General features: G+C 38.6%; 1 protein-coding gene across 3 annotated transcripts in view; it reads left to right on the top strand.

Annotated features, from left to right (window-relative positions):
* rock2a (rho-associated, coiled-coil containing protein kinase 2a) overlaps window positions 1–25,915 on the top strand; it is a 221,407-nt gene that overhangs the window by 126,333 nt on the left and 69,159 nt on the right. For all 3 annotated transcript variants that reach the window (XM_060853502.1, XM_060853497.1, XM_060853491.1), the window contains exons 9-13: window positions 8,614–8,773; window positions 13,777–13,840; window positions 17,043–17,131; window positions 21,852–21,900; window positions 25,464–25,599. In XM_060853502.1, coding sequence (XP_060709485.1) covers window positions 8,614–8,773; window positions 13,777–13,840; window positions 17,043–17,131; window positions 21,852–21,900; window positions 25,464–25,599 — 498 coding nt within the window. The remainder of the gene's footprint in view (window positions 1–8,613; window positions 8,774–13,776; window positions 13,841–17,042; window positions 17,132–21,851; window positions 21,901–25,463; window positions 25,600–25,915) is intronic.

The raw sequence follows: 25,915 nt of genomic DNA, 5'->3' as shown, positions 1-25,915 counted from the left end.
GGATTGGAGAATTTGAGCTATAGGGAGGGACAGAATAGGCTGGGGCTGTTTTCCCTGGAGTGTCGGAGGCTGGGAGAGATGACCTTATAGAAGTTTATGAAATCATAAGGGGCATAGATAGGATGGATAGACAAGGTCTTTTCCGTGGAGTGGGGGAGTCCAGAACTAGAGTGCGTAAGTTTAGTGTGAGAGGGGAATGATATAAAAGGGACCTAAGGGGCAATGTTTTCCACAGAGGCTGGTGCGTGTCTAAATAAATTGCCAGAGGAAGTGGTGGAAGCTGGTACAATTGCAGCATTTAAAAGGCATCTGGATGGGTATATGAAATGGAAGGGTTTGGAGGGATATGGGCCAAGTGCTGGCAAATGGGGCTAGATTAGGTTTGGATATCTGGTCAGCATGGACGAGTTGGACTGAAGGTCTGTTTCTGTGCTGTACATCTCTATGACTCTGAGACCATTGAAAGCCCTGATAAAGACAATGGTACAATATGGCTGATGTACTGGGTAGTATATGGCGCTTTCAGTGCAACTGAATTATTTTCTGACATCATTGTTTCTTAGTTTCCCATATATTAAATATTAAAAACCTTAGCAAGTTTTGAGAAGATTTATAGCTGAGGTTGAGGTTTTGGATAGGTTTGCTCACTGAGCTGAAAGGTTCATTTCCAGATGTTTCGTTACCTTACTAGGTAACAACTTCAGTGGGCCTCATGCGAAGCAATGCTGAAAATTCCTGCTTTCTATTTATATGTGTGGATGTCTTTGGGTTGGTGATGTCATTTCCTGTGGTGAAGTCACTTCCTGCCCCTTTTCTCAGGGGGGTGGTAGATGGGGTCTAACTTGATGCGTTAGTTGATAGAGTTCCAGTTGGAATGCCATGCTTCTAGGAATTATTGTGCATGTCTTTGTTTGGCTTGTTCTAGGATGGATATATTGTCCCAGTCGAAGTGGTGTCCTTCCTCATCCGTATGTGAGGATACTAGTGAGGGAGGGTCATGTCTTTTTGTGGCTAGTTGATTTTCATGTATCCTGGTGGCTAATTTTCTGCCTGTTTGTCCAATGTAGTGTTTGTTACAGTCCTTGCATGGTATTTCTTAAATGACGTTAGTTTTGCTCATTGTCTGTTTTAGTGTGTTGGTGGGTTTGTGGGCTACAATTATGCCAAGGGGTCTGAGTAGTCTGGCAATCATTTCCGAGATGTCTTTGATGTAGGGGAGAGTGGCAAGGGTTTCTGGATGTGTGTTGTCTGCGTGTTTGGGTTTGTTGCTGAGAAATGGATGGACTATGTTCATTGAGTATCCATTCTTTTTGAATACACGGTATAGGTGATTTTCCTCTGCTCTGCATAGTTCCTTTGTGCTGCAGTGTGTGTTGGCTCGTTGAAATAATGTTCTGATGTAGCTTCGTTTGTGGGTGTTGGGATGATTGCTTCTGTAGTTCAATATTTGGTATGTATGTGATATTTATCTGTAGATGCTGGCTTGAAGTTCCCTATTGGCTGTTTGCTGTACTGTACTAGGAATGGCAGTTTGTTGTTGTTTTCTTTCTCTTTAGTGAATTTTATGCAAGTAAGAGTATTATTGATGGTCTTCAAGGTTTCCTCTAACTTGTTTCGTTTAGTGATCCACTTGGTAGACCCAGACTTCGGGTTGGATGGTTGGCAGAGCTGTTTGCTCAAATCTTTGCATGACTGCATCTGCTAAGAACCCTGATATTGGAGCTCCCATGTGTGTTCCATTGGTTTGTCTGTAAGTTTTGTTATTGAAGGTGAAGTGGGTGGTAAGTCATAGGTCCACTAACCTGATAATCTCCTTGTTGATGAAGTTAGTGGTGTTTGATGTATGTATCTTTCGGTCTGCTAATAGTGTAGTCAGTGTTTTCTCGGCCAGGTTTATGTTGATTGAAGTAAACAGGGCTATTACATCAAAGGAGACCATTATTTCATCCTCTTCTATCTTTGTGTCTTTGGTCTTCAGGAATTCTTGGGTGGAATGGATGGAGTGGCATGAGCCTTCTACTAAGTGCTTTAGTCTTTCGTGTAGCTCTTTGGCCAATCTGTAAGTTGGTGTTCCAGGTAGTGAGATTATGGGTCTGAGGGGGGCTCCGGGTTTGTGAATTTTGGGTAATCTGTAGAAGCGTGGTGTGTTGGATCTGTCTGGTTTCATTTTTTGGAAGTCGGTCTTATTTATTTGTCCAGATTTCTGAAGCTTTTTGAGTAGGGCTGTGATTCGGTTCTCTAGTTGTGGGGTCGGGTCTATTGCCACTTGGTAAGTGTTGGTATCTGTAAGTCTCCGATTTAGAATGACTGTCTAGCGTCCTTTGTCTGCAGGTTGGATAACAATGTTTTTTTTAAGTCTTTCCAGTGCTTTCCGTTCTTATGTATTGAGTGTGTTTCTTCCTTTTTTTGTGTGTAATGATGGTGCGATTACCTGTCTGATGGATTGTTGGGTTTCTTCTGAGTTGGTTGTCTTTTAGTGTTGTTTCTAATGCTGCTAAGAAATCTTTCTTGTCCATATTGTGGCAGTTGTAATTTAATCCTCTTACTAAGATGGCTTTTTCAGTGTCTGTTAAGGGTTGGTCAGATAAGTTTTTTCTTAATTCATGCGTCTGTGTTGTCAGTGTGTTACTTTGTGTAAGTTTGTCTAGTGTTTTGTGCAGGTCTAGATTGTTCATTTTCTGTGTTTGCCGCTGTCTAATATCTATGGCTTGTTGTACTGCATCTGTCCACTCATGGTCTGTTGCATGACTGAGTAATGATTTTTGGTGTACAATTTCCCAGTTGTATTTACGGAATCTGTTCTGGGCATCATTAATCATTTCTCTGAGCATTCTGCGGCCGTTTTGCTCTGCTATTCTGATGGCTAGTGGGGTGTTAAGTATCCTCACATATGGATGAGGAAGGACACCACTTTGACTGGGACAATACATCCATCCTAGGACAAACCAAACAAAGACAGGCATGATAATTCCTAGAAGCATGGCATTCCAACCGGAACTCTATCAACAAACACATCGAGTTAGACCACATCTACCACCCCCTGAGAAAAGGAACAGGAAGTGACTTCACCACAGGAAATAACATCACCCCAGGAAATGACATCACCAACCCAAATAAATCCAAACCTATAAATAGAAAGCAGGAATTTTCAGCATTGCTTCGCATGAGGTCCACTGAAGATGTTACCTAGTAAGATAACGAAACATCTGGAAATGAACCTTTCAGCTCACCGAGCAAACCTAAATCCAAAACTAAAAACCTTATTGGGGAGAGGGAGAGACTTGGAACACAGCCAACAAATTAGCTACCAGAACTTCACTGTGGTGAATATTCATTGGGGTCAGTTATCTTAGTTGGCTGGGCGGCTGGTTTGCAAAGCAGAGTAATGCCAACAACATGGGTTCAATTCCCACACAGTCTGAGGATATCACAAAGGAACTCCTCCGCTTTTTCCCTCACCTCTGCTGGTGACCGTCAGGTTGAACACCACCAACCATCTCTCTTAACGAGAGAGCAGCCCTCTGGTCTGGTGTGAATATGGCAAATTTACCTTTGAGCCACACTTTACTATTTGACAACCTGTGATCTGAAATGGATATTTCTTCTTTTGATTAGTTAGACACATTACTGTGAATCAAGGAGTTTGAAATTCTCTAAACCAGCAAGTTAAAGTTGTTTGACCAAGCACCTGTTTTGGCTGTACAGGGCTATTACATTTCACAAAATGTAAAACCATTCATGGACAACCTAAGACCATAAACGGGCCTTTTCATTCTATCAAGGTTGTTCAGCCATTCAGTGACACCTTGGCTGATCTGCGACCAACTCCATATTGTTTTTTGCCTCAATCCCATAGTGTCTTCGGTAAATAAAAATGTTCTGAATTTGCTTTGAAAGTTTAACAACCAACAGAGCATCTGTTGTTTTCAGAAGTGTTATGAGCTCCTATCACTTTAGTTTGTTAAAATGTGCAGCCCAGTCCATCATGAAAATCAGCCTTCCTTCCATTGACTCCGCCCACATTCTTCTCTTCCCCCTCCCCCACTCTAGCCTCTGGAAAGCAGCCAACATAATCAAAGTCTGTTTGTACTTTTTTCCACCCTCATCAAGCAGAAGACACAAGTTTGAAAGCACATGCCAATAGATTTAAAAACAGCTGCTTCTTCCCCACTGTTATAAGACTTGCGAATTTATGAATGGAACTCTCGTATATTAGAGTTGATCTTTCTCTACAACTTCTCTTTAGCTGTAAAATATATTCCACGTTTTGTTCTATTACTCTGATGTACTTATGGAAGTTATGATATGCCCACAAACAATACTTTTGATTGTATCTGTGTACATGTGACAAACAATAACTTAAAGCAGTTAAAATCCTATAAATGTTGTTCCTTGGTCCCTCGTCTTAGCCTCCCAAACCAATAAAAGAGTTTTTGGTTATGCTATTTGTTGCTTCAGTATCTTAAAATCCTTGATTAATCTACACCTGAAACCTCTAAATTCCAGGGAGCATTATCATTCATTGAAATGCAGGTACGATTCGAGTAAATTCATGTTCTACTTCCTCCAAGGTGCATTATTCCAGGTGTGATCCAGTCAAAGCTTGATACAATATAGCATGATGTCTACACTTTGTTTTTTAAGTTTTAATTTTTTGATCATTTTCTTTATCAGTTCATGACAGTTCAGTACCTTCTCTGCACCTGGATCTCTAAGTCTCTTCAAAACTCCACTATTTCTAGTTTTTCACCATTTAGAAAATTCTCTGATCAATCTTTTTAACTTCGAAGTAAATTACCTCAGAATTTCCTGCGCTGAACTCCATTTGTCACAGTTCTGCCAATTTGCTTATTCTGTTATTACTCTGTAATTTTATGCTTCCATTACCATTGCTTAAAATACATTCTGTAATCCGCAAATTTAATTTGTGACCTGTGTATCCATGATTTACATGATAGAGTACATTTCATGAATAGTAGAGGCACCAACGCACATTATTGTTGGTCACTGTTACATCCTGCTAACCAGAAACATTCTCTATCATCTGCCTCACAACACCAGAGACCCGGGTTCAATTCCCGCCTCAGGCAACTCTCTGTGTGGAGTTTACACATTCTCCCCATGTCTGTGTGGGTTTCCTCCAGGTGCTCCGGTTTCCTCCCATAATCCAAAAATGTGCAGGTTAGGTGAATTGGCCATGCTAAATTGCCTGTAGTGTTAGGTGTAGGGGAATGGGTCTGGGTGGGTTGCACTTTGGCGGGTCGGTGTGGACTTGTTGGGCCAAAGGACCGGTTTCCACACTGTAAGTAATCTAATCTAATCCAAAATTGTTCATGAAAATTCTAAAGAACTTCAATATAGAATCTGGTATTTCAAAACATCAAATGTTCATCTAATTAGTCTGCAATTCCTTAATTTTCACCTTTCTCCTTGTTCAAGTAGTGGAATAAATTGCATAGTTTTCCAATTTGGAAAGATGGTTCTTGAATTATAAAAGTTCCTGAAATTCCTGTCATTTCCTGATTTGCTTTGGAATCAGTGCTGTCAGCTTTCAAGGAGCGCAAGTTAGGCCTGACTACCTGTGCCCCTGTTTTTCTTTCTATCTATCTCCTGTCCTTGTTTCCAATGTTTTGGCCATAAGCTTCCATTAGATTTATCTATTTGCAAACTACTTTGCAATTGCCTTCTGTGACCTAGAGACATTCTTACTGATTTCCATCAGGCATGTTGGATGGGTTCACAGTTTGATATCAACCTGCTTGGCCTTGTTGGCCAGAGGTGCATTTTTAACAAAACTCTTATGTTGTCACATTTTTTTAACATAGTCCACTGAACGTCTGCCTTTTTAGTCATTTACGGGGTTGATTGATTTACTGTGGGTATTCTCTGTATCATTTCATTGATATTAGCCTTGCCTATATCTATGGTCTTAGCCATTTCATGTTTTTTGTTGTGTGAATTTCATTAAACTAGTTTGTGATGAGATAAATGTTTGTGCACAGTACAGCTGTTAACTAAATCTGGCGCATCACTCATAACTAAATCTCATATGACATGCCTTCTTGTTAACTCCAGAATATAGTATTTCAGAAATACTCTGAGCACACTCAAGAAAGTCACTGCCACTCTGATATGTGCTTGTCCGCTAATCCCATACTACGTGAAAGTTAAAGTTCTCCATAAAATGTCTCTGCCTTTTGTTATACACATTTCAAATCTTTGTAGTTGATACCTGGGCCATATTTGTATCTTCACTGGAGCCTTACATACTTCTCATACCTCTCGTTATATCCTCTCATTTACTTGAAGGAATTTTGTCCTTAATTTGCTCAGACTACTTATTCCTTTTACCATTTTCTTTGTCTTACCTACAGACCATTTAGCACATTAAGTTCCTTGTCCTCTGTTATGTCATGGATGTGATCCCCTCTGTTAGCTAAACCAAACACCCAGAAAAGGTCACCTCGCCTCATAATCTGTTAGAATATGAGTGACCGAGAACTCCCAAATTCCACTATTTAAAGGAAATAACAAAAATTATTTTTTTAGCTCTAGAAGTGAGCATTAAATAGCTATTCACAACTCTAAGCCCCCCTTTCTCTTAATTGATTACTATCTGCCTCCAACTCTATAACAATATGCTGTTCCAATAAGACACTTATTAAAATCACAGCAACTTAATTTCAAAACCACACAGCCGCTGTCATTCTCTGTGCCATTCTTCTTCCAGATGAGGATCTACCTGTTGTCTTTCTTTTTACTGCATGTTCCATATGAAAAGGTACCTGAGATGGTGTTTCCTAATTTCTTGGACAGTAAGATCTTAGCTCTCCCTGCATTTCTGTCGTGACAGCAGTTGCTCCCTGACCAATTTTCAAAAATGTCTGCATTTTATACCCCCTCCCCATATTGGATCATCTCATTGGTTTGATGTAGGCACAACAATAAATTGAAACTCAATTGGGTTTTAGTATCTTGGGGCATAATTTAAACTGGTTAAATTCGAATTGTTGCCAAAGCAGCAACCAAAACTCAAGCATCCATTTCACAGCCAAATGTTAAACATTTTCAATTTTCCAATAGACTGTGCGACTGCCATCGAGTCATCTGTACAAGTGCTTATAATCTATTTGTCCATAAGACATAGGAGTGGAAGTAAGGCCATTCGGCCCATCAAATCCACTCCGCCATTCAATCATGGCTGATTGGCATTTCAACTCCACTTACTCGCATTCTCCCTGTAGCCCTTAATTCCTCGAGACAACAAGAATCTATCAATCTCTGCCTTGAAGACATTTAGCGTCCTGGCCTCCACTGCACTCTGCAGCAATGAATTCCACAGGCCCGCCACACTCTGGCTGAAGAAATGTCTCTACATTTCTGTTCTGAATTGACCCCTTCTAATTTTAAGGCTGTGTCCACGGGTCCTAGTTTCCTCGCCTAACGGAAACAATTTCCTAGCATCCACCCTTTCCAAGCCATGTATTATCTTGTAAGTTTCTATTAGATCTCCCCTTAAATCTTCTAAACTCCAATGAATACAATCCCAGGATCCTCAGCCGTTCCTCGTATGTTAGACCAACCATTCCAGGGATCATCCGTGTGAATCTCCGTTGGACACGTTCCAGTGCCAGTATGTCCTTCCTGAGGTGTGGGGAACAAAACTGGACACTGTACTCCAAATGGGGCCTAACCTGAGCTTTATAAAGTCTCAGTATAAAGTCCAGAACACCATTCACTCTCTCTTTAAACGTACAATACACACCTTCAACTTCATAACACCGATTGCAGCTTTGTCTTAGTGTTGTCAAAGGACACATTTGAATTTATTACTTAATTCCAAAAACACTGTGTGCTGATATAATGAATGCTTAGTGTGCTAGCCTGGCCTGTCATTGAGAAATATTTTATTAATGTATATCTTAGTTTGTCTCCTGATCTTGTGACTTTACACCTTTTCATTGTCCTTTCACTTGTGATGTCTAATGTAGAACTTATGACAAAGGGTGGATTTGTCTTTGGTTACTCCAGAATATTCCAAGTTTAGTTAGCTTTTGGTTTCTTGCTTTATATGGACAGCAAATTTCAATGATCACTGGCAAAAATTTTGTAATTGCCCTTCAGTATTGCTCTGTGCTTTTGCCCAGCAGTTCCTGTTTTTGCTTGCTGGTGATTTTGAACATACAGACATGATATCAGATTCAAATCCAGCGACTTAGCAATATATTATGATACTCAAAGAATAGCAACTAAAGAACTGTGATAATATTGTGTTTACAAATTAGAAGTGACAATTACTAAATTTGCAAAAGTTAGGGTTTATTTGATACATTTTAGATTTGATAAGAGGAGGAAAATAATTTTGGGAAAGGAAACCATGAATACAATTTTTACGTTTTCAAACAGTGTTATGCCAATTGGCAGTTTCAATGTTGTGCTAAAGCAAAGCAGTAATTAATATTTTCTCAGATATCGATGTTTTATATTTAACATGTTGGGTTTTGCAATAACCAGCTTATCAGTAAGGTAGCACATGTGCATCTGATTTAATAGTGAGAAGAAAAATGATAGCTAATACAATATTTGAAATTTTTCTCCTATTATGAAAAACAGCTGCTGCCCCTGTAGTGCCTGAATTGAGCAGTGACGTAGATACGAGTAACTTTGATGATATTGAGGATGATAAAGGAGAAGTGGAAACCTTTCCAACCCCAAAAGCCTTTGCTGGAAACCAGTTACCGTTTGTAGGATTCACTTACTTCAGAGACAGCCAGTGAGTATTTTTGTAGATTTGTACCTGAAATTAACGTAAGAATTGTATTTGAGTGTGGGACTGGTTAATTGCTCCATTTGTTTCTTTCTTTTTCTGTCTTCAGTAAATTAACAATTTGAAATTCCTAGGTAAAATTTTTGGAAAGAATGACAATTTTTCATATTTTTTATTCTTGTAGCATCAACCGCTTTATAATTCCAGTTGTTTTTATTTTAAAATATTGAAGTGCTAACTGTCTTTATTTAAACGAATTAGAAATAAACTAAATTTGTTTGCATGTTATACGCGTTACAAATTTTGAATTTGAGTCTACTTGAGGTTACAGCTGAGACCAACTATGCTTCTGTGAAGGTATTAAGTGAGGCTTGGAGATTCTCTTCCAAGAAAGCAGAGCTATGTTTTCATCCACATATTGAAGCATAAATGTGTACTTCTTACTTGACCACATCAATCCTTGCCCATGTGGTAAAGACACAGCACCATCACTTGATTTCATACTTGCAGGTATCTGCTTAGATCCTGACAGTACAGTATCTTGGAAGATAAGTTGGAGGAGGCGCATACCTGTTGTGAGAAATTGGGAACAAATCATCCCCAACTTGGGCAAGGGACAAAGATAGTGCAGGTGCTAGTTCTTCGGAAGGTGAGGTTGCACCTGTGTTCTGTACCCATTTAACTGAGGATGAGCACTGGCGCAACATATAGAAGGGGATTGATCAGTGTGCACACAAAATGCTTGGTTCATTGTGAAGCCAACCAGCAGGACATGTTTGGTATCAAGAAACATGGATCAGTCCACTCTCAACTTTCCACCGGACTTTTCACAGAAGTTGGAACCCATTCTTTCTAACATGACAGTGGCTAATAATTCCATGTGCACTAGTGCAGCCAACAATGAAACGGTGGCCAGTGTCTGACGTCAGAGATTCCAAGTTCTAACTTGGAACAGATTATTAAAGATCAAATTTTTGTTGTAATGGCTGCGAATCTGTAACGCTCAATGGGACTTGCAGACTGTCACGACCAACTAACAACCTGTCCTCTAACAGGTTACTAGAATTCCTCGGCCATTACCTTCGAGGTATAGCACCAGCTCAGTGGAGCACAAACTTGCTCTGTTTGAGGATAACAGTGGACCTCATGTGAAGCAATGCTGAAAATTCCTGCTTTCTATTTATATGTTTGGATTTCTTTGGGTTAGTGATGTCATTTCCTGTGGTGAAGTCACTTTGTTTTTCTTTTCTCAGAGGGTGATAGATGGGGTCTAACTCGATTTGTTTGTTGATATCGTTCCGGTTGGAATGTCATGCTTCTAGGAATTCTCGTGCATGTCCTTGTTTGGCTTGTCCTAGGATGGATATATCCTCCAACCACTGCCATTGTGCCAGTGCCTTTGTTGGTGCTTGACAGCAAACCAAACCAGACCAAACTGTCTGCAGTCTCTTCAACTGAAAACCAGTTTTCTACCAGACATATTTCCGCCACCGAGGCAACACTGCATGGAATCGGTAGACAAGGCAAAGACATACTAGTGAATGCACTAAAGTGATTATTTGGCTTTAGTACGCAATATTGAATGATTTTATTTGTAAATTTGATTTGCAATGTTTGTTCTGTACTAACTTTGCATTGTAAGTAAGCACACTCTGATGGTCAGTGATACAGGGAATATAAGGCTGTTTATGAATAGCAATTTCAGGTTGCAGTTACTGCAACCAGATGGATTCTACATCAATAATCCTGGATAGAAAGAGGTTTTATTGGTTGCCTCTTCCTCCTCTTTCTGTATCTCATGCTCCTGCTCCTTAACTGCTGTCTGTATAATTGGTGGCATTGTCTCCTCACAATAATGAAGTTTTCCACCCTGTAACAAACGATGATAAATCTTGATGATGTTCTGTTAAGTAAAGTGTGACTGCTGCAAAGCAGTCTGAGAAGCAGATTCTTTGTTTCAACATGACAGTGGCCAGCTCTATAATGTTTTGTATGGCAGTACGAATTTTCTTTTGTGCACAGGATGTGTACTAGTATCAATAGCCATGTTGTCAGTGGTATAAATTCTGATGCACGATAGCCACCTTTTATTTTCCAAGGTAACTTGAATATAGTTGAAATAGAGGACAGTCCAAGAATTGAGGCTTAGTAACTGCTGTAACTATTAAATGCTGGGTGTTAATCTGCGAAAGGGAATGGAACCCCTTTTGGTTCTTATCTACGACAGAGTTGCTGTACAGTGCCCACAAAATGATGTACATACAACCCTTGCAACCCTGCACCTTAGGAAAGCCTGTCATCCCAGCAATTCTTGGGTATTTGTTCCACATTTGTCTCATTGAATAGAGAGTCTGTGACCTCAGTCACATCAAGTGCTAGCAAAATGTGAAATGCTGCAAGTGCAGGAGGCAGATCCATAATGATTCACTGTTATGGTCACCTTCTCAGCCACTGGCCGTGTGGCTCTTACCCTGTTCTGGGTTTGTGGCAGATGTCGCAATTTCTTTGGGGTATCTTACCAAAACATGGACATTACAAAACTTCCTTGCTGTGGCTCAATTTGCAGAAATGGTCCTGAATACTATGTTTGTATGTGACCTACTGATTTCTCCTTTTCCACCCACAGCCCCAACCCCTTCTAGTTACATCAATTAATTGTGCCCTGGACAATATGGCCTCTGTTCATTCTCCCTGTGGCACTGTATTCCAAAAGAATGACCTGTTCATGAATCAGTCTCTCTGAGCATCCAGTTTGTGGAAAAGCCTGGAAGTGAATAAAAGTTCTTCTGCAGCTGCCAAACCACTTCCTGAAAATGTTATCAATTTTAATCAATCAAACGAACTGCTTGAAATTTGTAGAATTGGAATAATTGCTAGAAAAAAATCATCCAAATATTGATCTACATTTGGACTTGAATCCTTTAAATAGAACTGGTGAAGAATCCTTTCCGCTGTTGAAATGGTATTAATTAAAACGTTGAACTCCAAACTTAAAGGTCAGCATTGTACTAACATAGCATCAGGTCTCATTTGCCAAATAGTTGTATGCATATACACCAATTTCTTCAAGGTCCTTGTTCAAAAAAATATTTAAGAACTCTTGCCTATGGAATCATGGAGCAGAAAAACAGCCTGTCCCTCTAAAAGAGTTATCCAATGATTCACATGCTTTATTCTCACAGAACAACATGGTGTTTCCTTATCAAAAAGAATTGTATGGTTCCTCTATCTTTTCAATACCAATTACCAGAATAATTCAAGCGTTAATTTTTAAGTGTAGAGAATGAATGCTGGCCATCTTATTTTGTCTGCAGTGCCCATGCTTTAAATCAACTCCCATTGCATAACAAGCTACATTGCATTGTTTATCTGTATTAATCTCCCAGCTGCCTACAACGCTGAGTGGATTTTAGTGCATACGCCACAGCTCCAGTTTTCTGACTCAAACTAAATTGCAGAAGATTAATCTGAAGCTTTCCCAACATCTTCAGCCTGAAGAGCTATGTCATTGATTCATTTCTGTTTTCTGCTGCAGTTCTCAGCTTCGCAGATGCCAGTTATCAATTTGTTGCTCTTCGCATGCTATTCGGAAGTGATTTGAAGGTGCTGGTGTTGGAGTGGGATGAACAAAGTTAAAAATCTCACAATACCAGGTTATAGTCCAACAAGTTTATTTGGAAGCACTAGCTTTCAGAGCGCTTCTCCTTCATCAGATCACCTGATCAAGGGGTAGTGCTTCTAAATAAACCTGTTGGACTATCACCTGGTGTTGTGAGATTCTTGCCTTTATCAATCGGTGCCTGAGGACATTGGATGCAATGCCAGCTTTTGTCTGAAGGCGTCCTGGCCACACTGCAGATGACATGAGCTAGATATTCCAGCACAATTATTGTATAGATATCCACCAGAAAATGTGGGAAGTGAGGTGGTACGGTCTTCCCCAAGGTAGTATTTGACGGAGTGTGGCATTAAGAAGCCCTAGAAAAAATGAAGTCAGTGGGAAGTAGGGAATACTCTGATCTTAAGGATATAGTTTTAATTGTTGGAGGTCAATAATCTCAGCGCCAGGACATTTGCTGAAAGAGTTGCTCATGATGTTGTCTCAGGGTAACCATCATCAGTATTTCATCAGTGACCTTCATGCCAGCATAATGATAAATGTAGGGATGTTGGCTGGCTGATAATTGCATTCCATTCTGATCAGAACTCCTTAGATAACTCCTTAGTCTGTGCTTACATGCTGCAAGACCTGGACAGCATTCAGGCTACTGTTAAGTGACAGGTAACATTTGTACCACACAGTGTCAGACAGTTAACATCTTCAACATGAGTGCTGAACATTCCCATGACTTCGGTATCCCAGGGCATTTGTTGGTGTCTTTTTAAAACCTGGATGCTACCATCAAATTATAATTCAAGAGCGCAACGGAATAATTTTCTCTTGCCTGGATAGATGCAGCTTCAATAGCATGCAAAGTTGAAGTCCTCCAGGGAATCGTAATTGATTGGCAGCCAATCTATCGATGTAACTATTCATTTCTTCAGCATCTTTGCAATTTGTATGCAGGGTGTACCAGCTTTAGGATGCATTGCAACAACTTGCAAAGATATCTTTTGATAGACCTCCCAAGAACATGATCTGTTCCAGCTAGAGAAACAGGCAGACGGGGAACAGCACATTTTTAAGAACTACTCTAAGTTGTACACAATCCTGACTTGGAAAACTATCACAGTCCTTCGATCAGAAATCATGAAACAACCTCCTTAATTGTGCCTTCATCATAGTGCAACAATTAGGAATGGACTTTAAATGTTGGCTTTGGTAGCAATGCCAAAGTCATTTGAATTAATAATTTCTGAAAAAAAATTCTTTCTCTCTATGATTCAGCTAAGCACTTAAAGCCACTAAGCTGTAGGAGATCAAGAGAGCTTTAATTAAAAAACGAGTGCATTGGAATGATCTCAGAAGTTGTCAAATGTTGAATAGAAGGGTTGTGTTTCTCCCCCAGGTTGCTAAGTGACTCGCCTGCATCGTACAAAGAGAATGAACCTAATTTACCCAGTAAAATTGAGGTGGGTGTAAATCTGTTTAATAGTTACAATGTAAAATAATGTTGAATTTTTTTTTGAAGAAGTATTAATATAATTTAGCTGGCACTCTATTTAAATCTAGTTTATCTGATGCAACTTACTTTGCATTTATTAATTAGAGTTTTTATTTAATGTTACTTTTCAGTTAATGTTTGGGACCACTGCCAGGCGGCAATTAAGAATAACACTTCATTGTATTCTGAATAAACATTGTCCGAATAGTCGAATGCTTGAAATCTGGAAATAGCAAAAACCTATCTACTTTAAAATGCTAATTAGTACTGTTCCTCAGCTCTTGTTGAATTGAAACTAAGAACTGTGGGGCCAAAGTATAATTGACATTCATTTAGGCTTGTGCCTGTCAATTGAACTGAAATGATCTTATGTAGATAGATTGAATCAATACTAATGAGAACCCTATAAGAATCAAAATAAAATATAATGATTAACATTTTGGGAGGTAGAGGTTATGGTGGCAGTGTGTGATTGTGCATATCTTTTTCTGTTAGATTATCTTTTGCATAAACATTAATGCTTCTCTTTAGCAAGACCTACCATATCATGCCTGCAGCAATTAGTAATTTCAGTTTGACTTCATATACTATTTGCTTCTACCTCCTCCAAGCCATTTGCTTTGCTACTGATATCATCAATACTTGCTCTGGAAGTGAAAGGATGCGAGAGAAACCATGATTGAAAGAAATAAGAAAAGGAAACTCTGAAAATTGATATTAATTTTCTCTTGACTTTATTTTTCCCAGTTTATTTTTGAAACTATTTACTTCTGGATTTATAGTTCCATCAGCATTCAGCAATCTTAAGTTTTCTTCTCGAGTCCGAAATATTGAACATGAATAGGGTATTAGACAACAAGAGCAGAGAGTAAGGATGTGTGCGATGCTTATGGATCTTTTCTCAGCCCAGTCCTTTCATTTGAGACTCACATTGATAATTCAGTTGAGGGTTCCCACATAGTGTTTTAAGGTGAAACTGTGGAACATTACCCCCTCTAACCTATAGTAGTGAGACCAACTGTTATGTCTCTCTAGCCCCAGTAAAGACCAGGGTTGAACCTTGAACCTGCTTTGTGAATCTTTGCAGTTCACCAGACAATAGATGGCATGTTTAGAGAAGTCAGCTAAATTGAATCTGTGGACTACTTTCAAAATGTGGGTTGTTAAAATATTTCTATTCATTAGAACTAAATAGTCAGTTGGTACTTGTTTTGTGGAGGTGGGCATTAGGAATAAGGATGGTTTACTGAAGTCACATTTTTCTTAATTTGAATACTAATGCAAACAGTAAATATTTTAGTGCAGAAATTTAAAACAATATATTATGTAAATAATTTTCCCTGTTTAAACTGGCATTGGTTACATTGAGTTGACTTTGCTGTGTTTAAATTTATGTTGTGCCAAGTAGACATTATAATTTTGTTGTAATAGAAAGTAAATGACATTAATTCATGTGAACATTGTCAGGATGAAAAGTTGAGTGTTTGAATTACATAAACCAAGCTTGTTAATGTTTAATTGCTATAAATCATGGACCTCCATGATGCATTTTATTTGTATAACATACAGAAATTTTCAGTTCAACTAAATAAATAGAAAAGTTATTTTGTTCTAACAAAAGCAAAGTACTTGTAATGCTGGAGGTCTGAATTAAAACAAATTGTTGCAGAAACTCAGCAGGTCTAACAGCATCCATGTAGAGAGAAACAGAGCTAACGTTTCGCGTCCAATGTGATTGTTCTTGAGGGTAAAAGTTTGTTGTGATTCCAGCTGATACTATTAATGGGCAAGTTTGACCCAAGACTGAAACTTGACTTGATAGATTATATTTTCATTCATTTTCATTTTAATGTAGTACTGTTTCGCTGAAGTGTAAGCATGTAACACTAATTTTGTTTCAATTATAAAACAAAAATTTATTAACAAAAACTATTAAGATAAAACAAAATAAACCATACTATCTACTTGAAATAAAAATTCAGAGATCTTTAAACACAGTGAAAATATAAGGCACTCCTTAATAAGCTAAAAGAAAAGCAACAGCTTTTTGCTAGTACCTAAGACACATCTCGAGTACCCATAAACACACCTTGTACTTGAAAACATTGCTCACTCCAGTGTCTCTGATTCTTAACAGCTCGTTAGGCTTAAGCCATCTGTGACTTTAAATTATAGAGTGGACCTGTATACAGCTTCACTCTGCAGATGTTATACACCTGAGCGTAAACATAATAAGCTTTAAATAACCTTTCAAGGTTATCCCACTGCATCTGGTCTGGGACTAACACTATATGCTTCCCTTCTCAGGAGCACTGGTCTATACAAACATTTTCACTGAAGGACTTCAGAGAATGTCCAAAACTCAAATAAATTAAGAAAAATATCTCCCTCTAAGCTATGGGTGTTTCCCATAAGTTCAAAAATACTGTCTTGACTGTCTAATCTGGAACTCTTTTATCATATTCATTTGTAAAATTTTACCATTTTATACAAAAAACTCACTAATTCTAAAGCCTGGTCTCAAAAACTGTTTTAAAAGAAATCACCATTGCTATAGTCACAAATTAATTATTAATTTCAGACATATAGAAAACCTACAAATTACAAATTCAAACCTAAAGTCCCAAACTTGGAATAAATGATATGAAAATAATTAGATAAATCTCTCAGTTTATATCACATGAGCCATACTGAACTTGAAATGTTGACTCTGTTTTTCTCTACACTTTCTGTCAGACAAACTGAGTTTCTCCGGCACTTTTGTGTTTTTATTTTAATTATTTCATTCTTGATTTGTACGGCTTGGTTGTACAATATAGAAAGCAAATGACAATATTACTTCATGCAGAGTAGTATAATGCAAGTCTTGATAATTGATATTATGCAGTTTTAAAAAGTTACCACTAAAAAATAGAATATAGTACAAGTGTGACGAATGTGGATTTTACAAATTCAACTTAAGAGAAATGACACAGAAGTAAATAGTAAATGATACAATAATATTTAATAATTTGTGAAATATAAAATAACATTCAACCATTTATACCTATAAATATATATATATATGATAATTTAGAAGTGTATTATCTTTATCTCTGACAACATTTTTCTGAAAACTAATTGTGTACAAACTTATTGCAATGTTGCACGTGTTCATATTATTACTATAGTCCGCAAAGCTACAGAAGAAGTTACATCAACTTGAAGAACAATTGAACAATGAAATGCAAGCCAAAGACGAAATGGAACAAAAATATAGGTATGTGGCAACATGGACAATTGTCCTATCACGTTTAGAACTTGTGTTTGAATCCAACTTCGCTTGAAGAATTAAAAGTAATCTGCTTTATGGACATTAAAATGTCTTTTGAGCATAATTATCTATATTTGTCTAAAGGATGGTTAGCATGCAAGTTTGTACATTTCTTACTGGTGCAGTACTTGTTTGTTATGAGGCTGTTGCTGGAATCCTTTCTGAGTGACAAGTTTAGTATGAATCTAGTCCATACTGTGTGATTTGAGCATGTTTGCCATCAATTGCTGGTTCTCAATAATAAGTTGATTAATACCACTCCTGATATTTATCACCTTGAACATGATTCAACAAAAAAATGTCGGGAACCAATTACAATTTCATTTTGGAAAGCATTATTTTTGTAAGAATTAATTGCATATTGAAAAAATCATGTCATTTAAATAAAATTGTTGATCTTGTAACACAAAAGCCAAATACGGCAGATGCTGGAAATTTGCAATAGTAACATAAAATTCTGGCAAGAGCTGAAAATGTGTTGCTGGAAAAGCGCAGCAGGTCAGGCAGCATCCAAGGAACAGGAGATTCGAAGTTTCGGACATAAGCCCTTCTTCAGGAAATTCTGGCAACATTCAGCAGGCCACATAGCATTCTGATGATTTGCAGAGTTAAATGTTTCATGTAAATGTTCTTTTCTCAGGAGTTCTGATGAAAGATCATCAACCCAAAATTAATTGTTTCTCTCCACAGGTGCTGCCTGACTTGCTGTCTGTTTCTAGCAGTACCCTTTTTTGCTTGTGATATAATCTACATTGTACTCAATTTTTAAAATTAAGTGTGTAATATAATCTTCCTGTAGTTCACTAAATTACCATAATCATAGCTGTGAATAAGAAAGAGTGTTTTTGTTCGCAAAACCTGAAGACAAAATGAAATGTTATCTCAATAATTCACAGCTAACTAATTACAGGTGCACAGAACAACTTCAATTATCCGAGCATCAATTATCTGATTTCAGAACAAGATCTCAAGGTTCCGTAAAAACATTGCATCAAAGAGGTGTTATAGACACTGGTGTGACAATCGTGTCTTGTTTACATTGATTAAAAGTGAACTTGGATTACCTCTACTGAAGAACATGTGAAAACGTTACATGAAAGAAGTGTTACTGACACTGGTGCAACGATCACGTCTTTTGTTTACAGTTCTCTAGTTTGATCTTTAAACAGTGTTAAAATACATTTCGCACATAAAAATGATTGCCATGCTGAAGGACTTAAAAGCATGGAAAAATGAGTGGTGTCTTCGTTTGCTGTACAACTTTGTTCCGAGTATGTATCAGTTAAAAGTGATTGAGTTTATTGCTGTTACCATGTCAGTGAAGAGAAAGCGAATCATATTGACAATCATACAGAAAAGCGAGATTTTACAGCGTCTGGATTGTGGTGAAAATGCATCAAAATTTCCCAAGCTTACAGCATTGCAAAAGCAAGTGTCCAACATCGCTAAAGCAAGACCTGTGATTGAGAAATTTATCAACCAAAGTGACACTTCATATGTGTTTAAAAAGAAAATCCATGAAGCCAGCAAAAGATGATTAACTTGACCAAGCCATATTTTTGTGGTTTTCAAAGCAACGTGAGAAGGGGATTTCCATATCTGGCCCGATGTTCCAAGAAATGGGTTCCAGTTTCCATGAACGAATCCGTGCAGGTGAAGCAGATCCAGAGTCCAATCACAGCATATCACAGGCTGGATATAGTATTTTAAAGTTTGTCACAGCATTAGGCAACTCAGCGTTCTTGGAAAGCAGATGTCCATGGATGACAGCACTGTGGAAAAATTCAGACAGAAACTACAATCCATCATCCGTGAAGAAAATTATGAACTTGAACAAATGCTGATGAAAGTGAATTGTTTTGGCGTGCATTGCCAGACAAAACACTTGCATCCACCGAGGCAAACCAGGTATCGGGACATACAGTGCAGAAGTATTGCATTGCGATTTTCCCTTGCATCAATGCCATTGGCACTCATAAGTTGCTGCTTGTCTGCACTGGGCATTATTCTAATCCATGTTGCTTCAAGAACTGTGACAAGAACTCATTTTCCATGAAATACAAATCACAGAACAAGGCATGGATGACCTATCCACTTTCTTCATCCTGGTTTCAGGAAGAATTTGTACCTGTCATCAGGTTACATTTAGCAAGTGTTGGACTCGAGCAACGTGCCCCTCTTGTTGACAACGCAGGGTCATACGCTATGATAGACAGCCAATTAGAGTCACCAGATGGAGCTGTCAAGTGTTTGTTTTTACCACTAAGCACCACTCCAAACTTACAGCCACTCAATCAGGGAGTCATCGCAATGATGAAGAAATATTATTGCCAAAACATGTTGCGTGCAATAGATTAGATTAGATTCCCTACAGTGTGGAAACAGGCCCTTCGACCCAACAAGTCCACAGTGACCCTCTGAAGAGCAACCCACCCAGACCCACTCCCCAACATCTACCCCTGACTAATGCACCTAACACTATGGGCAATTTAGCATGGCCAATTCACCTAACCTGCACATCTTTGGACTGTGGGAGAAACCAGAGCACCTGGAGGAAACTCTCACAGACACTGAGCGAATGTACAAACTCCACACAGACGGTTGCTTGAGTTGGGAATTGAACCCGGGTCCCTGGCACTGAGGCAGCAGTGCTAACCACTGAGCTATATAGTTGATGAAGAGAATACACGCAAAGAATTGCCACAAATTATCAAGTCATTCACGGTCAAGAATGCTTTGTTCATGATTGCTGAATCTCGAGACCGCATCAAGCCATCGACAGTTAGAGTGTTGGTACAATGGTTTGCATGTTCGTAGCTGTGACAGTGAAGAGGACACCCATCCAGATCAAAGGGTAACTACTGAAATCACTAAGAATTGCAGATATTTGGGATTAGGAGACTAAGTAGAGGCTGAGATGGATGCTTGGGTAAACTGTGGCAACAACATTGGAACAGATATGCTCAGCGATGATCAGATTATCAACAGAGTCACAGAAGAACAGCGGAGAAAAGTATGGACACCGTGAGCGATAAGGAAACTCGGATGCTAACACCACCTCAGACCCCATTAGCGAAGCGGTTTGCGACTTTTCATGGAGCGGTATCAAGCACAAAACGAAGTTGATGGATCATTGTCAAATGTTATCGCTGGCAGAAACAAACACAAGCACCTCAAGCAACTGTTTTCTTCAAAAGATAATAACTAACCTCCACCACAATAAATTTCACTTACACAAAAAGTGATTTTATATGTAAAATATCATGAATTTTTAAGCAAAATCCAGTATTTGTACATATTTTATCGATTGAAATAAAAACTCTGTAAGCGTGCTTTTTCAAATAATTATGTTCAGTATAGCTTCCTTTGTTTACGATCAGATCAGTTTTCCGAACAATCAGTTATTTGTACAAAATATTCCGCACCTGTCTCATTCAGATAATCAAGGTTGTTCTGTGTTTAGTTATTGCTTATAGAGATAATTGAGGCTGCCAATTTGTACACTGCATATATGATTACTATTCAACTTTATTTTTGTTGATGAAGAGAACACTGATGAACTATATATGGGGCAACTCATTACTTTTGTTCAAATTCACACCAAACTGGACAAGGATAGGTGGGCCTTTGGTTCAACGTTATACCTAATTATTAAAAATCACACAACACCAGGTAATAGTCCAACAGGTTTAATTGGAAGCACACTAGCTTTCGGAGCGACGCTCCTTCATCAGTCCAACACTGGCATCTCCAAATCATACCTAATTATGTTACCTTCGATGATATAGCCTTTCCTCAGTATTATATTAAAGTAAAACTGATTCAGTTTCAAGTTTAGATCAGAGATCATTCTTAATAGAGTCAAACTGTGTCTTAAATACCGTGTAATACTGTAATGGATTGAATATAACATGGTATGCACACATTTTAAATGAAATCAAAATGATCGTATGAAATTGGTAACATTAATTTTTTTGATTATAACTACACAGGGACGGCACGGTGGCTCAGTGGTTAGCACTGCTATCTCACAGCGCCAGGGACCGGGTTCAATTCTCACCTCAGGGAAATGTCTGTGTGCATTTTGCACAATTTCCCCTTGTCTGTGTTGGTTTCCTCCGGGTGGTCCAGTTTCCTCCCACAGTCCAAAGATGTGCAGGTTAGGTGAATTGGCATGCTAAATTGCCTGTAGTGTTAGGTGGATTAGTCAGGGGTAAATATAAGGGGGTGGGTTTCTCTTCGGAGGGTCGGTGTGGACTTGGTGGGCCGAAGGGTCTGTTTCCACACTGTAGCTAATCTAATCTAAATCTGAGTTTTTGTTTGAACTTGAGTCCTTTTTTCATAGAACTAACAAAACCAGCTGTGTTTCAATTTTTAATCTTTTTCTCTTTCCTTCCAGATTTTTGATTTTTATCTTATCATTACCTTCTGCCTGTATAACCTTATGTAAAAGAATAATTTGTGTTTTGATAATAAGCCATAATTGTATTTATTAAGAGTTGATTAATCTTTCTGTTTAAAATCTGATGTGCATAAGGTAATTAAGTAATCATCTTGGCAACTGGATGAAGTAGTATTATTTGAGTTGTAACTGATAAAGTAAAGCGAATAGGGAGACACTGCATTCCTTCAACCTCAGTCATAACGTTGTGCTTCTGGTTTGTAGAACATCAAGTAATCGTCTTGAAAAAGTATCCAAAGATTTGGAAGATGAGGTACAGTACTGTTTTCTGTATTCTAGTCCAAGTGCATTTTAATTTTTGTCTCTAATTTAGGTCCATTGTATTCAGTTAAAGAAACAGCGTTAGATCATTTTTAAGTTAAACATTCCATTATCTTGATCTTTCATCTCTGATACTTGGTTTGGCAGGCAGGGCAGAGTAAAACACAAATGTAGTAGTCAATTGTAACAGTAATCAACTTACGAAGGAAATGGATGATGTAAAAGTTATACTAAAGGAGAAGAGAGTTGTGGACAAGGTAGGAATAGACAGAGAAGATATGCACTAGATTAGCATTACTGAAAATTAGTTTGCCACCTGATCTCGATGGAATGAACACAGAACAGTGCCACAGTAGAGGCCCTTTGGCCCTTGATATTGTGCCAACCTTTTATCCTATTCTAAGATCAGTCGAACTACATACCCTTCATTGTACTAACTTCCATGTGCCTATCGAAGAATTGCTTAAATGTCCCTAATGTATCTGACACAACGACCACTGCTGGCAATGCATCCCACGCATTCAGAACTCTGAGTAAATAACCTACAACTGACATATCCTCGAAACCCTCCTCCAATCACCTTAAAATTATGTTTCCTCATGATAGACATTTCTGCCATGGGAAAAAGTCTCTGTCTATCCATTCTGTCTATACCTCTCAACATCTTGTACACTCCTCCTATCAAGTCACCTCTCATCCATCTTTGCTCCAATGAGAAAAGCTCTAGTTCACTCAACCTTTCTTCATAACACTCCAGTCCAGGCAGCATTCTGGTAAACCTCTTCTGCACCTTCTGTAAAGCTTCCATGTCTTTCCTATAATGAGACAACCAGAACTGAACACAATATTCCAAGTGTGGTCAAACCAGGACTCTATAGAGCTACAGCATAACCTTTCCGCTCTTAAGCTCAATCCCTCTACTAATGAAAGCCAGCACATCATACGCCTTCTTAACAACCCTATCAACGTGGGTGGCAACTTAGAAGGATCTGTGGACATGGATCCCAAGATCCCTCTGTTACGCCACATTGCCAAGAATCCTGCCTTTAACTCTGAATTCTCCATGCAAATTCGACCTTCCAGAGTGAATGACTACACACTTTTCCAGATTGAACTCCACTTATCTGCCACTTATCAGCCTAGTTCTGCATCCTGTCAATGTTCTGTTGCAACCTAAACAGACCTCCACTCTATCCACAACTCCACCAGCCTTCGTGTCATCGGCAAACTTACTAACCCACCCTTCCACTTCCTCATCCCAAGTCATTTATAAAAATCACAAAGAACAGTGGTTCCAGAACAGATCCATGCAGAGCACCATTGGTCACCAAGTTCCAGGCTGAATGTTTTCCATCTACCATCACCCTCTGTCTTCTATTGGCCAGCCAATTTTGTATCTAGACAGACAGGTTTTCCTGTATTCCATTTTTCCTTACACTCTGAATGAGCCTACCAAGAGGAACCTTATCAAAAGCCTCGCTAAAATCCATGTACACTACATCCACTGCTCTACTTTCATCCGTGTGTTTTGTCACATCCTCAAAGAATTCATTAAGGCATGTGAGGCATGACATGCCCCTCACAAAGCCATGCTGACTATCTGTAATCAAACTGTGGTTTCCCAAATATCATTATTCCTATCTCTCAGAATCCTCTCCAATACTTAGCCTACCACTGACATAAGACTGACTGGTCTGTAATTCCCAGGATTATCCCTATTCCCTTTCCTGAAAAGGGAATGACATTTGCCACCCTTCAATCATCTGGTACTAAAATGGACAGTGAGGACACAAAGATCATTGCCAGGGGTGCGGCAATCTCTTCCCTCATTCCTGTAATAACCTGAGGTATATCCTGTCTTGCTCAGGGGATTTATTTATCCATTTGTTTTTCAAAATTTTTAGGACATCCTCCTTCCTAATGTCAACCTGTATCACACTGTCCTCAGAAACGTCAAGCTCCCTCTCAGTAGAGTTATACAGTCATAGAGATGTATAGCACGAAAATGGACCCTTCGGTCCAACGTTTCCATGCCAACCAGATATCCCAACCCAATTTAGTTCCACCTGCCAGTATCCGGCCCATATCCCTCCAAACCCTTCCTATTCAGATACCCATCCAGATGCCTTTTAAATGTTGCAATTGTACCAGCCTCCACCTCTTCCTCGACAGCTTATTCCATACCCGTGCCAGCCTCTGCGTGAAAAAGTTGCCCCTTAGGTCTCTTTTATATCTTCCCCCCCCCCCCCCCCCCCCCCCCCCCGCCCCCCCCGCCTCGCTCTAATCTTATGCCCTCTAGTTCTGGACTCCCCCATCCCAGGGAAAAGACTTTGTCTATTTATCCTATCCATGCCCCTTACGATTTTATAAACCTTATCAGGTCACCCTGCAGCCTCCGACACTCCAGGGAAAACATGCCCAGCCTATTCAATTTCTCTCTGTGAAATGGAAATGAATTATCATCATACTTGTATTCAGCAAAAATAAATGGTGAGCGAAAAATGAAAATGAGATAAAGTGACAAAATGTTCTGGAATCAAAACCTGCAACACACACTGCATATTTTTAGATTCGAAAGGTATTTTGTTTTTATCGCATTAAGATTTTTTTATGGTGACTCAACTAGTTCGATTACATTGTAGTTCTCCACCAGAAGCCTGATGCAAAGCAAACGTACGCATTGAAACCCAACTTGTAAAAGGAATAATTTTCTCGCATTCACTCTCACATGCACCTCTCTTACGTGCGCGCACACGCTCTCTCTCTTCTTTCGTTCTTTCATTCTTTCTATCTATCTATCTATCTATCTATCTATCTATCTATCTCTCTCTTGTGTCTCTCTCTCACTCACACACACACACACACACACGTATTTTCCATCTCAAAGACATACTCACACACAGATACTCTGTCTCTCATGTACAGTCTTTCTCACACGTTCATTTTCACATGCACTCTATCTTGCACCCACTCGTTCTCCCTCTCGCAGCCTGCATGGTTAATCTACCACAGCGTATGTTTGTATTCTCTTTGTTTTTTAACTTTATATAACAGCATGGAGCTTTGACTTTAGAGGCTTGCATGACAGGAGTATGTAGTGGGACTTCAAGAGTTAATTTTAAATTACAGAAAGTAGTGGAGTTCTTGTCTGATAATTCAATATGGATTTCAGTCGCTGGAAGTGCAAAATAAGTGCAGTTTGTCCATAATTCCTTTAGCAGGTTTCCTTCCAATAATCTTCATTTGGTGCTTTTCTGTTTTATGTAGAGGCTAGTGTTTTTTTAGTTTACAATATTTAAATATGTTGCGTTTGGAATGAGATAAATTATGATAGTGTATTGGATTTATTAATTTGTTCATGTTGCATAATTTGATTATTTTTTCTGCATTTTTTAGTTCGGATTGAAATTTCTGGTAATCATAAATGAAAATATAATAATTCCAATTTTCTTTTAAAGTTGTGCTAATTTAGAATTGTATTTCAATTTTAGCAAAAGTACGTTCTGAGGACATTTTCAAAATATACTGTTTATTAATTAAGCCTCTGACATTTAGATAACTTGTAGAAAAGATGTAGAATCAGCATTAAGGCAGCTGGAACGGGAAAAGGCACTTCTTCAGCACAAGAATGCAGAATATCACCGTAAAGCTGAAATGGAAGCTGATAAAAAGCGTGGCCTAGAAAATGAAGGTAAGGCTCAATTATCTGATATCACTATACATTTTCAATTGTAGCAAGAATTACGCCAGGAAATCTTCAACAGAGTAAAAGCTTTTTGATAAATGTGGACCAACAGATGTAACAACAGCAAAATATTGCAAATGCTGAGGAAAAAAAAAGAAAAACTGAAATTATTCAGCAATCACGTTGCATCTATGGACAGAGAAACAAAGTTAACATTTAATTCAGTAACCTTTCATCAGAGCTTAAACAGCTTTGATGCAAGACGGTCAAATGGGAATATTTGTGATGGTTGAAGACAGGAGTGATTAAATGGCAAAGATAG

The sequence above is a fragment of the Hemiscyllium ocellatum genome, chromosome 3, assembly GCF_020745735.1.
Source record: "Hemiscyllium ocellatum isolate sHemOce1 chromosome 3, sHemOce1.pat.X.cur, whole genome shotgun sequence".
Lineage (NCBI taxonomy): Eukaryota > Metazoa > Chordata > Chondrichthyes > Orectolobiformes > Hemiscylliidae > Hemiscyllium > Hemiscyllium ocellatum.
Note: the sequence above shows the minus strand (reverse complement) of the source record. Positions and strands in the feature narration are given on the sequence as shown.